This window comes from Thamnophis sirtalis, unplaced genomic scaffold (assembly GCF_051295495.1).
Source record: "Thamnophis sirtalis isolate CommonGarterSnake01/CBP01778 unplaced genomic scaffold, rThaSir2_p1.2 scaffold_12, whole genome shotgun sequence".
Classification (NCBI taxonomy): Eukaryota; Metazoa; Chordata; class Lepidosauria; order Squamata; family Natricidae; genus Thamnophis; species Thamnophis sirtalis.
Genome location: NW_028261392.1, coordinates 6,454,733 through 6,471,286, shown reverse-complemented (window position 1 = coordinate 6,471,286; position 16,554 = coordinate 6,454,733). Strand labels below are relative to the sequence as shown.

Genomic DNA, 16,554 nt, shown 5'->3' with positions numbered 1-16,554 from the left:
GAAGGGGAGAAAAAGAAAAAAGTTTTAGGAAATTAAATCTGATTTCACCCACCTTCATGTCTTTAATAAAAAAATCTTACACTTGTTCTACTCCTCTTCCTGCGTTGTATCCAAGAAAGTCTTTGCAGACACCTTATTTTTATGCTTGTCTAATCTTGGAAGTTTTTCTGTCTTAGCTTTTCATTCAGAAAAAAAATCAGAATGTGGTGTCAAAATAGGGATGGTAAACAAAACAACCCCCGAATGGAATATTACAATGCTATAAATGGAATGATGTAATGTATTAGAATTATGAATGTAAAAAAGAAAAAAAAAGAATAATAATTATGTGAATGTATATATAGAGAACAAAAAAATTTTTAAAAAAACTTTTATAAAAAAAAGAAAGAAATCAGGTGAATGACAATGCCTATAAGTAGAAGGAATTGTCAGGGTTCCAAATGGCATCCAAAATTAAATCAGAGTCCAAGGCAAAGTATTCCTCAAAGTTCCAATTTATTAAGAGAGCCATCTCGGCACATCTGGGAAAACCCGAATCTGAAAGCTCCCCGGTTTTCCTCACCTAATTGAAAGTTCATGATCTTGCCCCCACACCCACAAGTCCATCCCATGGTCCAATCTCCCACTGCCATGCTGGCAGCTTCCACCCATCCAATTCCGGCCAGGTGCAGAGGTGCAGAGACAAAGGATGACCTTGGCTTTCTAGAAAGAATTTTGTTTTGGCTACCTATCATCTAACTCCGTACAATCCCCCTCCCATTTTCCCACAATAGGAAATGCCTAGTAGAATAATAGAAAGTGTGGCAGGCTAAAGATCCAAAAGAAAAGATGGCTGCAGGCTTGACAGGAATAATGGCTATGGAGATTCTCAGTCATCCAGTTCATGGTTGACAGAGAGTTTCGTTGTTTTGAAAGAAGGGTCACAGAGGCCATCTAGGTCAAAAGTGAGCAGTCCTCTCTCAACAGAGGGGAAGGGATACAACATTATCTATCTCCAGTCTACAACATAGTTCTTTCAACAGTTCCAAGAAGGCTCCACACCCATTTGAATTTAGAAATTTATAAATTACTTTACTGTCATTGTACGTATATACACAGTATAGACATACAACGAAATTCTCATAACCCCCAGAGACCAGGCCCTACTCACATGACAATCCCCAAACACACCCCCACCCACCCAAAAAATTCCCCGCCCCTAAACTACCCAAGCATCCACACAACAGACCAAGTAGTGCTGTTCAACAGCTCACTAATTGGTGGCCCTTTAGTTCATTGTTGAGTGCACTACTTGGGTGACCCTGATGACACAGATAAACCTCCAGGTGGCCTCAAGGACCCTCTGGAAGGATGCAAATGACCAGCTGTCTGCAAGGAGTCCAAATCCTTCCATTCCCCACCATCCAGTCAGAGCTGAAGAAGCTTCTTGGATGAGAAGGGAGACGTCTTCAAAGAAAAACCAGAAAGTTCAGTTGCCTCTTGAAAAAGCACCTTTAGAAGGAATAATGTGGGACTATCAAAACAGTCAAAGAAACCTGGATGTCCCACGGTTTTTAGTGCCTCTGAAACACTTTGGGGGCCTCTTTGCTATTTGTACATATCCTGGTGTGAATAAAATTCGAGATTAGATTCCTCTAAAAGATTGAGATGGTAAGTATTTAATAGTATGTTAGCGTTGGAGGACAATAGCTATGTTAGAAGCTTTCCATATTCATTCGGATGGGTTTCTTTTAATGGATCATTCCTACACTATGACTGCAAGCATCTCATGGACATGGTCATTTGGTCTCATGGGTTGATCCCCTTGAAAGAGAAAGCAGTGCTACAGGATAGCTCAGGATATCATCGATATTCTGAGAAGGAAAAGTGACATTCTGATTTGTTGATGCTCAAAAGAATTAGATGTTTGGGAACATTGATCAGACCCAATGTGAGAGAAAACTTGTAACAGTGTAGGAGAAAACGTGCTGGAACTAACAAGTCAACTCTAAGATTTGAAATAGTTCAGTGATTGAAGATCAGATTATTGGGGTACATGAAGTCAGGACCTCTAGCCAAATGTGTGTTATTGGTTATATTAAAGTCCTGGGAATAATAATATATTTGCAGGTTATAAAGAATTTTTTTAGACATAGGATCTCTTTAGAAAATATATTTTTTTCTTTTTAGAATGAATTCCATGGATGGGATTCTTACTATCTTTCAATCTTTAATTTCCATGGGGAATGTTTATCATCCTACATTGGCCACGGAAAAAGTTTTCATTTCTTGAAATAGCAAATGCATGCATTATCTTATTTTGTCTAAAGTAACCTGTTTATGCTATGAAACTGGAGTAGTTTCTGTGTATCTCGTCCTTTTAAAAAATTATTAATAATTAAAGATGCCTTTTTGTGGGCTGCACGTGTTTAGTTTCAGCAGAGAGCTTGGAAAAGAGCCTGAAGCAGATGGAAGGGCAGATCAAGCAACTTGGGAAGGATTTGGAGACCTTTCCCCAACCCGACGACCCTCATGACAAATTTGTGACAAAAATGTCCATATCCTTTTGCTGTTGTCAACTAACTGATGCACTTTTGTTTTCAGAATATATTTTAAGTCTATTTCCATAACTTGTATTCCACATCCTCAGTTTTGATGACACTAGTTTTGACTGTTTTTTTAAGTTACAGATAATCTAAACCCTACCACATTTTCCTTCCAACTGGTAAGTGTTAGATAGTGGTTTTATTAGAATCGAAGGAGAACTGTCCATTGAGACATACTTGTTCATTTAACCCATTCTGAATTTTCTCTAACCTATGCCTGGTTAGTGTTTTATACAAATAATACTTGATTAATTTCCAATTTTTTTTGAAGAGTATTTAAAATAATGTATTGCTTGATATATACACTATTCTACTATAATCGTTCCTCTGCTAGGTTCCCTTAATATGTACTGTTTTGGTTTTGCTTCTTACCTATAAAGGAAATCCTGTGTCCCCCGCTGTGTGGAGGGAACAACCTGAAACGACACAGGTAAAGCAGATAAAGTGTCTGTCAGCATTCCAAATACCATGCAGAATTAAATCAGAGTCGAAGGCAAAACTATGCTTAAAGTTCCAATTTATCATGAAAAAGGTTTTTATTTTCCATTTTTTCATTTTCATACACTCACATATATACTGTGCATAGCCGGAGCCGTTTCTCCGGCTAAAGTTCCAATTTAATAAGACAAGCATGTTGGCATCGTGCTGTGGGATTCCAACTCTGGAAGTTACATCAGAATCCCACCCAGTTAAAAGTTCATGATCTTGTCCCCATACCCACAGTCCATCACATGGTCCAATCTTCTTCCATGCTGGCGTCTACGCCTAACTGTTTCCGGTCAGATGTGAAAGTGCGGAGACAAAGGATGACCTTGACTTCCAGTAAAGAATGAAAAACAATACATTTCACAATCCTACTCCTTCTATTCCCCCCTCCCATCGACTATACTTAAAGAAACAGCATAATGAAATAAGAGAAAGTATGGCAGGCCAAAATTCTAAAAGGAATATAAATGCAGGCCTGACAGTGTCATGTTTTGGTTGGTCCACCTGTTGGAAGAAATGTCCATCTGGGTTCAGTTCCACGTGGAAAGAAAGACACTAGAAACATGGAGACTGTTTGGGAAGATAGTTTAATGGTGGACAGAATCTCATGGTTTGAGGTCTGAGCAAAAAGGGAAGAGATGCTGAAAGTGCCTGGGCTTTATGCCCTCTGGGCTTTTGAATTCGAGCTTGTGTTCTGATTGGTTGTCAGACTCCCATGGGGCCATGCAGGGGTAACTTCTTAGGTGGTGTTTTGAGTCCTAAGCTTGGTTGAGCTTTACTGGGTGATGATGTTATGAAGGGGCTTTGGGCAATTCCTACTATGGTTCTGCCTGAAGGAGGTAGGTCTTTGTTATGTAGAATAGCACCACAATGAAGACCCCCCCCCATCAGCAGTCATCAAGGCTTAATGACTCTTACATTTCTAATTTGTAGAGGTTTATGAGTTTAAAGTGATAATCAAGTCTTTCTAATTCCATGGAACAGAGTGAGAAATATTCTTTTTGGTTTCCTTTTAAAGTGACAATTGTATATGATGGGCAATCCCCCACCTTGCAAAACTGATAATATTGCAAGCTGTTGATAGCACTTTGTTACGAGACGAAGTATTAGGGAATATTTCTGAATGTGAGATGTTGGTGTAAGAGAGCCGTGCGTACATTGTAAGCTTATAAAACAAAATGTTACTGGAAATTTTTTCACAAAAATGCATAAGCGCTCTAAGCTAAATCCCAGAAGCGACACTTAAACAGATGGTTTGATCTTTAAACACTGTTAAAATGTAATAGCCTCCTGTTAACATTCCCTGTAGACAGAGAATAATTGGGGAACAGTGGAATTACATTTGTTGCTGGTAATGTCTGTGTGCTTGCTAATTAAAAAAAAAAATGTGTACAGGAAAAACGGTGTATTTGATGCAAACGTTGGATGATCCCGCTGAAGGAAGTTAGCACCCACCCCTCTACTAGAAAAATGAAATATCCTAGGAAATATTAAAAAAAGGCAGAATATTACACTTCCCTGGATGAGAAATGGAGAAACATGTTTTTAGACAGGAAAGAGACTCACTCTTAATAGTCTTTGTCAATGGGGCCATTAAGGCCTGACCAAGTCTATTCTTCATAACAAAGATCTATCCCCTTCAGGCAGAGCCATTTCATTGCCCTTCGTTGCACCACCCACCAAGTTTCAACCAAACCTAGCACACAACCTACAAAGCTAGCTATGACCTCTGACAGCAACCAGTCAGGATACTCTTCCTGTGCCCCAGGAAGTTCAAAGCCCAGAGTGGGTATAAAACCCAGGGACTCTCAGCATCTCTTCCCTTTTCACCCAGGAGCTCCAAGGCATGTGATCCTGTCCACCATTAAACCATCTTTCCAAGTGGCCTCCATGTTTCCAGTGTCCTTTTCCCACGTAGAACTGAACCCAGATGGACATTTCTTCCAACACCCCATAGCTTGAAGAAGCTGCCTAGCGACTGTTGTCGTTATGGTTGGAAAACAGACACTTTTTGAACCGCTCAGTTAAAAATGAAATATTGAAAAGGCAGGCTAATGATTCTCAAATCATGTTGTGAAGGCTTTTCATACAGCCTAAGCTTTTATTCCATAGGCAACTCAGTTAAGAGCTTAAGGCCCCACACCGTTGTGTTTGTCTTACATCTGCCGTAGATTTGCAAGTCCAGCGGATGGCATCAAAGAGGTTCCGAGTTCTCTCTGCTGCCATCTAACGGTGTTTGAGGTTTTTGCAGGCCTGTTTATTTTACAGCTCCGCCTTTTTTGTGGCATTTGGTTTGCTCTAGATCAGGGGTGTCAAACTTGATTTCATTTGAGGACTGCATCAGGGTAGTGTTTGACCTTGTGGGGGGGGATGGGGGGGACATGGCAGCTCGACATCAGTCGTGTTGGAGGCACTTGTGGTGGCCAAGAGCTAAGGCAGGACTTCAATCAGACACTCCCTCACTTTCATAATCATTCCTTCCTGCCTGCCTGCCTGCCTGCCTGCCTGCCTGCCTGCCTGCCTGCCACCCTTTACCAGCAAAAACAGACATGGGTGGGTGGTTGCACGATGCCCTCCCAAGTGCTCTTCGCTGGCAGAGACACCGTGACACCGGTTCTTTGCTTTTTCCAGGGTGGCCCCGCGCGCCAGATCTAAACGCCCTATGGGACGCATCTGGCCCATGGCCTTGAGTTTGACACCTTTGCTCTAGATGGAGATGTTGGAGAAATCAACCATTAGTTCCGTGCAAACATCATGGGAAAGGAAATCTGAGTGACATCAGAGTATAACAGAATAGCAGAGTTGGAAGGGACCTTAGAGGTCTTCTAGTCCAATTCCCTGCTCAAGCAGGAGACCCCATACGATTCCCGACAAATGTCTGTTGTCCAATATCTTAAAAACCTGCAGTGATGGCGCACCCACAACTTCTGGAGTCAACTTCTGTTCCACTGGTTAATTTTTCTCACTGACAGCAATTCTGGTTGGATCTTCCTTGAACAAGTGTCAAACCCTTCCCTCAGCTGTTTTGGAGAATAGATCGCGTCCCCTCCATCCCCTCCTCTATGACAGCCCCACAAATGTTGCCGTATCAAATTTGGCTGATCAAAAGTCTTGTCATATTCGGATGGCAAAAGTCAGAGCCATCAAAAGGGCTCTCAATTTTTTTTTGGTATTTTTTTTACCCCCCCCCCCCTTTTAAAACAAACATTTCATAATTCATTAATCAGTGTGTCGCCTGAGTACATTTTTTTTTTAGTATCCTAATAGTTATAGCTTACCACCAAACTCTTTATATACATTTATTCTTATTTTAACAGTTCAACTTACCGGTAATATATCTCCTGTTATCACACTTGTCTTCCTAAATTATTTAATTTTATACTCTCCCCCCCCCCCCCCAGTAATCACCTTTCTTATTAATAATTTTACTTACAACCTCCTTTTAAATGTCTACGTATATAGCAATTCCATTCTCTCCAGGGCTTTCAATCTTTATGTACCTCTTTTGTTAACTCATGCTGGATTTAAACAGTAAATAAAACAAAAGATGAATTTGAGAAGCATTTTATGAAGTGACCCTTAAACATGCACATATGATTTACAAAGTATTTTAAATAAAAAGAAACAGAAAGAGAGAGAGAGAGAGAAATACTTTAATGCCCCCTCATTAGCTTTTCTTTGGCCCGCATGTCTTGTTTCATATTTTGAAGGGCCTTTTTAAATATAGCAAATCCATTTTGAATTGAATATTGATTTTATGATCAGAATGGTACGTTGTGTGTTATATTTCGCTTCCTCCTTCTTAGGATTTATTGCATATTCTCAACCCCTCTTTCTTAGACACAAACCAGTCTCACACTTTTATTTGCGTGAATTTTCCTCCCTTCTACCTAATAATGGAGGAAAGAGGGGGGGAAAAAAGGGAAGAGGATAGAGGAGAGCTATCACGAACTAACTAAATCCTAATTAATTATTAGCAATTATTAATCTTCAGGCCTATCTCCACTTTCCCTATTTGAAGGCTGTGTGTGTGTGTGTGTGTGTGTAAGTAAGTAAGTAAGTACCGTATATACTCGAGTATAGGCCGACCCGAATATAAGCCGAGGCACCTAATTTTACCACAAAAAACTGGAAAAGTTATTGACTCGAGTATAAGCCTAGGGTGGGAAATGCAGCAGCTACCGGTAAATTTCAAAAATAAAAATAGATACCAATAATGTTTTTGAATATTTATTTCAAAGAAAAACAGTAAACTAGCGGTGTATTCAATGAAATACTTCACTCACCTCATGATGCTGATGTCCCGCTGTGATGATGATGTCCCGTGCAGCCGCGGGAGCGATGTCCCGCCTCCTATGACACACGGCACAGTGATTCCTATCATTGGATCACTGTACCAGAGGAGGTGGGACATAGCTATGTGGCTGCTTGCCATAACAAGGAGGAGGTGGGACATCGTTGCAGAGCAGCAGGAGGGGGAGGAAGGGGAATCATAAGACAGCCCTGCATTACATTAGAACGTGAGGAGGGGGGATGGTGCAGTGCGCGCTGCGCGGCAAACTGACACAGAGGGAGGGGAAACTCACAGGGGCGCTGGGCCATTCACGAGCCTCACCCAGCGGCATGGCCCCGCCCCTTTTTCTCCTCCATTTCGGGCAAATTTTTCACTGACTCGAGTATAAGCCGAGGCGGCTTTTTTCAGCCCAAAAAGTGGGCTGAAAAACTAGGCTTATACTTGAGTATATACAGTAAGTAAGTGGAGATATTTCTGTAACACAGTGCATCCAATTGCCAGCAAGACTTGCTGCAATAAATGGTCTCAGAATGAAGATTTATATTTAGCGAAAGTTTTGAAACATTGCATCATTAACAGCTTGATTTCTTAGCTTGATATTTAATCTAGAATTTGTAAAACATTGGATGCCGGGAACTGAAATATAAAAATAAAGCCAAACAGTCTTAAGCCATTTTTATTTTATTTTTATCCATTTTATTTTTTTAATGCCCTTTTGTAGAGACAAGGAAGCCTACAGTGCTGCCATGGAACATAAAATAGAAGTGTTTTATGCAATCATAAACTTGGTAGATTCTGTGCAATGATTTGGCATCGTGTACTCGCGTAAGAAAAAAATATTAAGCACTTGCAACTAATAAGTAGATACGTGAGTGGGGACTTTATAATGAAATGATTTGCATACTTAGATTCCCCCCTAATTGTATATAAAAACCATTCCCAGAATTTTAAGCCTTGATGAAACCTCGGCTGTCTTTGATAAACTGTTGACAGCAGTTGGTGTGAAAATACATATTCTTCACCCGTGCATCTGGACCAGTTTATCTGGGACAAATGATTCACACAATACGTCATCATCATCTTACACTGTCCTTTCTATCAGCATTCCCTAGACAATCAACCATTCTATGAAGATTTCCTACTTTCTGATAAGGCTTTTTATCAGATCAGCAATGTTGCAACATTTTGAAATCTAACACCAAGGCAGGGGGACCTCTAGTAAGATTTAAGATGCCTGATGGATTGTTGCACAGTTGATATTTATTTGCGATTATTTTGATGCTCCTTTTTTAAAAAGACTTTTTAAAAAAGCTTGATTTTTTTTTTTAAAAAAATGACTTGCCTACAACAAAAATCTCCCCGCTGCACTAGATAATAGGTTCGTATGGATTATAATATTTAGTAGAAATCTAAACCAGCGGTCACCAACTGGGGGTCCAGGAGAAAATTTTGGTGGTCTGCAGAAAAAATATTTGCATTTTTTATATTGCACTAAATCAGGGGTCCTCAAACTACGGCTCCTGGGACGGATACATTCAATGAATGAATGATACATTTGTGTTGCTGCAGAGAGCCACCCCCTTCGGGGTCTTTTTGTATAGGTCGGAGAGGGAAAGAAATTCCAACTTGGGATCTGCTTCAGCCTCCTGGTGTGGAGCTTTGGGTGAAGGCTGGTGGCAAAGAGCCGGAGGGCCTTTTTCCAGTGGGACTGCATCATGGCCTGGAACTGGCTGACCATCTCAGCCTGCTGAGCCTCCAGGTGCAAGTACCTGGCCTTGCACTCCTGCAGGTCTTCCCTCTGCTTGGAAAGTCTATGCTCGTAGTCCTCAGTGAGGTGCTTCTACTGAGCCTCCTTCTCGGTCAGATCCAATTTGAACTGAGCCAGCCAACTCTTTCTCATGGTGGCTGCTTAGCTCCAACAACTGATCCCTGTTGGGGCCTTACGGACTCTGGGCGGGCAGGCGAGGAGTGGTTGGGAAGGGTGTGGGGTGAGTAGAGGCTGGCGAGGCACCCCTTGACGTGAGTGACATTGAGTTGGCCATGCCCACCCAGTCACATGACCAACTAGCCATGCCCACCCAGCTGGTCATTAGGCAGATCATATTAGTGGTCTGTGGAATTTAAAATTATGAATTTAGTGGTCTTTGAGGTCCGAATGGTTGGTAACCCCTAATCTAAACCACAAGCATTATGGTAAAGAATCATATTTGGATAAGTTTAGTATCAAACCATTTTCCCCCATAATTTTTATAAAGCCCTTAAAAAGTTGCCGGAATGCCTAATTGCTGATGGCATTGGTTTCCTATGAGAAATCTTTTCTAAAAAGATATTAAATGCCAGTCTATCGCGAGAGGAATGCTATTGTTGCAAGAAGGGGGGAAAAAATTAGGTTATCTGTTATACTCTGTTTCTCCACGCTGCCCCTCTTAGTACTTTGTGAATAGTCTTAGCTGGGCTTTTGAAAAATCCGCCGTCTTGGTTTATTTTAATACCGCTCTACTCTGAATATAACTTTAACAAGCCGAGCACAGCTTTCTCGTCCAAGCAAAAGAGCAGTTCAAGGAACTTTCTACCATACACAAAAGCATGGAAAATCTGTACCGGGATGTCATGGAATATTATGCCATCGATTTAAAGAAAATCTCGGTAGAAGAATTCCTCACTGACTTGAGCAACTTCAAAACGATGTTCACGGTAAGGCGTGCATAATAAAACGATGCAATGCGCGGGAATAGCAAGAGCCAAAGTCCTTCTGTTATTATCCCTGGTTGGCTTTATTTCCCATCTTTGCCAGGGATGGGATTCAGTCGGCTCGGGCGAACTGGATGCTAATTTTACATCTGATTCGCCGAATTGGTAGTTGCAAGTACTGGCTGGCCCCGCCCCTCCCACGAGTCTCCACACGGCCCTTTTGGGGGGCCAGGTAGGAGCAGGACTCGCGTGGAGGCTCTGGGAGGATGAAAAACGAGCCTCCCAGAAGCCTGGAAATGGGTCCATTTCTGGCCTCTGGAAATGGACCAGCAGTACATCAGAGAGGAGTTTTCAATTCAGAGCAGACAGAGGTAGTTTCAGTTTCGATTCTCAGCACAGACTCGGATCTGTTTAAGCTCCCATTGGCTGACTTAGTTGCTGCCTATTCATTCGCTGACCTTGTTACCGTGTCTCTCCCAGTCATGAATATTCTAACAGAGTGCTATTCCAGGAAGCGGAGATCAGTTGAGAAGATCTGGTCTTGCAATCCTCAAGGATGACACTCCTTGAGTCTTAAGGCAACATCGTTGGGTTCCACCACAAAACCGCGGTAGACAAAAGCGCGCTCGACGAAAGTGTGTACGTGACATCATCACAGCGCGACAAAAACATCGCGTTGTGAGCGGTAAATTTAAAATTAAAGTGAAAACCTTACCCTAACCCCCCCAAACCTAACCCTAAACCTAACCCTTAACCTAACGGTAAACCTAACGCTAACGCTTAACCTAACGCTAAACCTAACCCTAACGCTTAACGTAACCCTAAACCTAACCCTAACCCTTACCCTAACCCTAAACCTAACCCTTACCTTTATGTGAATCGGCTTGCTTTAATTTTATTTTAATTTCAATTTAATTTTTTTTAAATTTTTTTCGTCGCGCTGCTGATGACGTCAGGTACGCGCTTTCGTCGAGCGCGCTTTTGTCTACCGCGGTTTTGACGGGTCACGCATTGTTGGTCTGAACCAAGCAAACGTACGTCATCGTTCTCTCCTGGAATCTAAAAATAAAAAAAATATATTAATATTCGATAATGTTTTTTTTTTCTCTCTAGGAAGCAGCAAAGGATAATATGAGAAGGAAAGAAATGGAAGAAAAACAGAGGCGTGCTAGAATAGCTCAAGAGAAAGCAGAAAAGGAAAAATTAGAAAGACAACAGAAGAAAAAGCATCTGCTTGACATTAAAACAGGTAAACGTGGTCAGCAACCTGATTGCTTCCAGATGTCACTGAGAGCAACTTTCGGGTTGCTAAGGCAGAAAAGTGATTTACTTAAAATTCCCTGCTGCGTTTAGGTCTGATTGATCCGCTCCATATTCTTTTCCTATTTTGCTCGTCCTCAAATTGTAACCACTTTTAGACAAAGGTCGATTTAATGAGTGAGGACGTGTATCCGCAGTTAACTCTTTCTCGCTTCCGGGCAAGATACAACCCGTCGCATGTCATCCTACTCGTAAATGGAAACTGGATTGCAAAAAATTGGTTTCTTTTGAAGGCACTGATTCCTCTTTCCTCCTGATTAATGTCTTCCTTTGTGCTGGCTTGCTCTCGCTCTCTCAAGGAGAAAGTGAAGTGGCCAAAAACTACCATATTTTTCGGACTATAAGATGCACTGGAGTATAAGACATATCATGATTTTGAAGAGATAAATAAAAAAAAAACATTTTTGCACTCTGCAGGCCTCCCAAATCCTCTGCATGCCTCGTTTTTTTGTAAAAAACAAAACAAAACACAGGCATGTAGAGGTTTGGGAGGCTTGTAGAGTGCTCCTGGGGGCTGGGGGGAGGGGCAAAAACGAGCAAAAAACGACCTGTTTTTCCCTCTTTTTTGTCCACCCCCACCTCCAGGAACACTCTGCAGGCCTCCCAAATCCTTTGCACATCCATTCTTGCAAAGGGGGTGGGATTTTGGGAGGCCAATAATGCTGTATTCACTGTATAAGACACAACCAGATTTTCACTCTCTTTTTGGGCAGGAAAAAAGGTGCATCTTTTACTGCGAAAAATGCGGGAACTACTAACGAGGGGCAGATGGGCTGCCAGGGTATGGGTAACTTAAAAACCCGACAACTCTGTAAAACAGTTGCTGTGATCCGCCTCGCCCCCAGAATTGAAAACGGGAGAAAAACACCTGTCAAAAGATGGGACGAAACATCTAGCTATCTAGCGGAATCTCAACTCAATAGATGATTACCCAGAGCTCTGGTTTAAGGTTTAAGCTGCCCCAGAGCTTCGTATAATCCCCGACCTCCGGTCCTTCCGATACGCCCTAAAAAGTTGGCTTTTCCAGCAAGCCAGCCTGGCCTGAACAAAACTAAACAAATTATTGATTACTGTTAATTTTAATTTTAATTCTTTTTTAAAAAAATGTCATTGTCAATTTTAATTGGGTTTGGGATATTCTATATAATATTTTTTTTAAACTTTTGTATTATGTGTTTCTTTTAATGTTGTACGCCGCCCTGAGTCCTTGGGAGAAAGGTGGCATATAAATCGAATAAACCTAAACCTTCCTCCAGGACGCAAGTTGGAATCCTACAAGTCTAATAAGATTGATAGCCTAACATAACGTTAAGCTTTCTCTGCTGATTGCCAATGTAGGCTGCTTGATGGCTCTCATAACAAGATCTGTTAAAAATGCACTGTTAGGGAGAAAAAAAAATAGGTTGCACAAGAGCAAGCACACTGCGATTGTGTTAATATTACAAGTGCCTCTTGGCTTCTGCAACAACGTTAGGGTGCCAAGAAGTGCACATTCTTTTATTTTCATTTTCCAACATGTGTGTTTTTGAAGTCCACCATTGTAGTTAACATTCTGAACCTTATTTCTTATTCTCCTATCTGCAAATGGATAGTCACACATACTTCCGCTTTTTATTTATTTATTTATTTTATTTGGCGAGATAAAGCAGCTGTATTGCCTGGAGAAATTGTATCCTAGGGCTCCAGATTATCCAGCTTCTGTAGTTCTTGATGTGCCTACAAAATGTTCAGCTGCCCAGAGAGAGTTTCCCGGTGATTATGCATCACTGTAAAAATATTTTTTTTTTGACTCCAGAAATAATTTCTCATATCAATAGCGCTCAATTTTTAATGCAGCCTGAGGATTGTCGACAGGACGGGCTCCTGATTCGGAGTAAAGCAATTAGGAACTTCAAGTGGGTATGTGGGTAATTGGCAAGGAAATGCCAGCTGTCAGGTTGTGGCCAGATGAGATACACAGTACTGGTGATGAATGACAAAAGTTACCCAATTTAGATCTGGCTTAGAATGAGAGTCAATCCTATTCGTTACGATGCCTACTAATTATTTAAATTGATACAAGTGTCCTGCCTTTAGTTTATTTATCGTATCCAGAATTTATCTGTTCTTCAACCCACTCTTCCATTGGCGCTTACAATAAAACTTGTATGCCACGACAAGGAAAAGAATAACAAATAGAAACAAAACCATTGCATCTGATGGCCTGAGGCAAGGAAGTAGGTTTAAGACCCCACCTGAAGGGCCCCCGGGCAATCAATTCCACAGTGAAGTGGAATTGATCAGTGGAAAAAGCGGAAATATGCACTTGGTCGTCAGCCTAAGGGCTGGTGTCTGCAAACGAATAGCAATAGCAATAGCAGTTAGATTTATATACCGCTTCATAGGGCTTTCAGCCCTCTCTAAGCGGTTTACAGAGTCAGCATATTGCCCCCACAGTCTGGGTCCTCATTTCACCCACCTCGGAAGGATGGAAGGCTGAGTTAACCTTGAGCCAGTGAGATTTGAACTGCTGAACTGCAGATAACAGTCAGCTGAAGTGGCCTGCAGTACTGCACCCTAACCACTGCGCCACCTCGGCTCCTACTGGAGGATTTAAGGTTAAGCAACGGATTTAAGGTTAAGCAACGGAGTAGACAATCCTTCAGACAATTTGAGCCTCAAACGAGTCTCGCTTTCTTCACCCCAAGAAGAACCTTGAATTAGGCTGAGATAGCAATTAGAAACCTCCTTCATTATTTTTTTGAAGTCAGAAGTTCGAAATTCTTTTACGGTGTCTCAGTGTTGCAAATCGGCCACCCGAAGGACTTTGGGCAGTTGGCGGACTTCTGCTCAGTTGTACAGTTTTTAGATTAACTATGCATACTTGTATTTTCTGACACCTTTCTGCTGCTCCAGATTGCAAGCTCAACTTGTTGACTTCTACCCAACCCTGGCTTAAGAAAAGCAAATATCCTACACTGTAACTCTTAACATACCACAGAATTATCCTGTGGTAAGAAGCCGTCCAATACATTTAATAATAAGCAAATAAACTCCCAGATTTTTTCAGATCTCTTTCTCTGCATAAGTCACATGGATAGTTAAGCCACAGAGCTGTAATTATAACTTTTATATCTAATACATAAATGGCCAAAACATTTAACCTTGTGATATTAATCTTATTCTCTTTTCAACTCCCTTTCGATTAAAACTAAGGTAACTTTAGCTCAGTGGCTAAGAGGCTCAGCTTGTTGATCAGAAAGGTTGGCAGTTCGAATCCTTAGGTTCGAATCCTTAGTGCTGCGTAATGGAGTGAGCTTCCGTTCCTTGTCCCAGCTTCTGCCAACCTAGCAGTTTGAAGACAGGTAAAAAATGCAAGTAGAAAAATAAGAACCACCTTTCGTGGGAAGGTAACAGCCTTCCGTGCACCTTTGATGTTGAGTCATGCCGGCCACATGACCACAGAGATGTCTTTGGACACAGCGCTGGCTCTTCGGCTTTGAAACGGAGATGAGCACCGCCCCCTAGAGTCGGGAACGACTAGCATTTATGTGCGAGGGAGACCTTTACCTTTACCTAATCATTTAAAAAATATATAATGAACACATTGTGTTTAAGAGGTTAGAACGCTGGGCTGACAATTGGCATGCCGCCTTGTGTTCGAAACCTGTTGCTGTCGCGGGGCAGGTTGAGTTCCCATCACAAGCTCCACTCCCACCAACCCAGTTGTTCGAAAGCAGGTACTCACATTCCACAGATATGCTCCATTCCCCGGCCATTGGTGATGTTACCGACAAATCCTTCCCCCTCGGAAACACTTCAGCGCTTCTGACCCAGAAGTATTAGCATTATGTTTAAGAAACCAAAGACATAATTTCTCAATTATTTAACAAGCAGCGTATACATGCAGATATTTTTTTTAAATTACTCTGGTTACAGATGGAAATTATTGCCAAGGGGATATTATGGGCACATAGTTTTTCAGCTGCTCTTGAGGCTGTAAGTGGCTTTATAAGATCCTCTAGAATTATAAGAGAAATGATTGCTTGGTGTCTAGCAGTCTTGGGGAAAAAAAATCTCCTTTTCATTGCAACGTTACTTTAGGAAAAAAAAAAGAATATGAAAGTTCAGCGTAATAATGTACAGGTCTAGAGTGGAAGCACTAGAGATCCATCCACTCTTTTTATCTATTAAAGAAAGGAGAGGAGCTTAATGTAGCTTTTGCAAAGGATGAATGTCAGCACTTCAGATTGTAGCCTCACAGATAAATTTCCTTCAAGAGAATTTCTGTGTGAGGACGATATCCGGTTTTCATCCAAAGCTTTAAGAAGAACGCAGCAGCGCAAGGACGACGTCGCGTTGCACTTAAAAATTCTTGTTGCCTCTTCTTTTAGGATGCGTGGTTTGTGAACTTAAATCAAACTAAGTTAAATCTGATGCAGGGAAACACGGTCACGCCCCTTGAAAAAAATTTGACGGATGAGTAAATTAAAGGTTTTCTCTGAATTTGGATCGGTCGGGTTTTCATTGACGGAGCGTTTCCTATATCCCTCTCAAGTCCTTTGACATTACTGTGGTAACCCAGAAAACAAGGATTTCCCTCCATTTCTTTTCACAGAGAAAGACGAGACAGGAGTGATGGATAGTCTGCTGGAGGCGCTTCAATCGGGGGCAGCTTTCCGCGATCGAAGGAAGCGAGCACCAAGGTTTAAAAGTAAATAATTTCATCTCTCTTCAGAAAGCAAAAAAACGGGAGCCACAAAACCTGGGTGGGCGTGGCCTACCTAGGTTTGGTGGTTCTATGTTTTCTTCTCTATGGGAAACAGTATCTCTCTCTTTCTCCCCCTCTCCCATCTCTATTTTTTGCCCGCTCTCTATCTCCCCCTCCCTCCTTCTCATCTCTTTCTTTCTCTTTCTTCCTCCCTCTCCCATCTCTCTCCTCTCTCTTTCTCCCTCTCTCCTTCTTTTCTCTCCCTATCCATCTCTCCCCCTCTCTCTCCCTTCCTCTCCCTCTCATCTCTCCCTCCCTCTCTCCCATCTCTCTTTCTCCCTCTCTCTCCCTCCTTCTCTTCTCTCTCTACCCATCTCTTTCTCCCTCTCACTCCCTTCCTCTCCCTCTCTCATCTCTCTCTCTTTATCCCATCTCTTCCTTTCTCCACCTCTATCTCCCACTTTCCTCTCATCTCTTCCTTTCTCCCT

The 16,554-nt window shown here is 41.8% G+C and overlaps 1 protein-coding gene across 1 annotated transcript in view; it reads left to right on the top strand.

Moving 5' to 3' along the window:
* DIAPH3 (diaphanous related formin 3) overlaps positions 1 to 16,554 on the top strand; it is a 122,504-nt gene that overhangs the window by 46,484 nt on the left and 59,466 nt on the right. The window contains exons 23-26 of the mRNA XM_087726315.1: positions 2,413 to 2,538; positions 9,896 to 10,059; positions 11,170 to 11,305; positions 15,974 to 16,069. Of these exons, the coding sequence (XP_087582441.1) occupies positions 2,413 to 2,538; positions 9,896 to 10,059; positions 11,170 to 11,305; positions 15,974 to 16,069 (522 nt within the window). The remainder of the gene's footprint in view (positions 1 to 2,412; positions 2,539 to 9,895; positions 10,060 to 11,169; positions 11,306 to 15,973; positions 16,070 to 16,554) is intronic.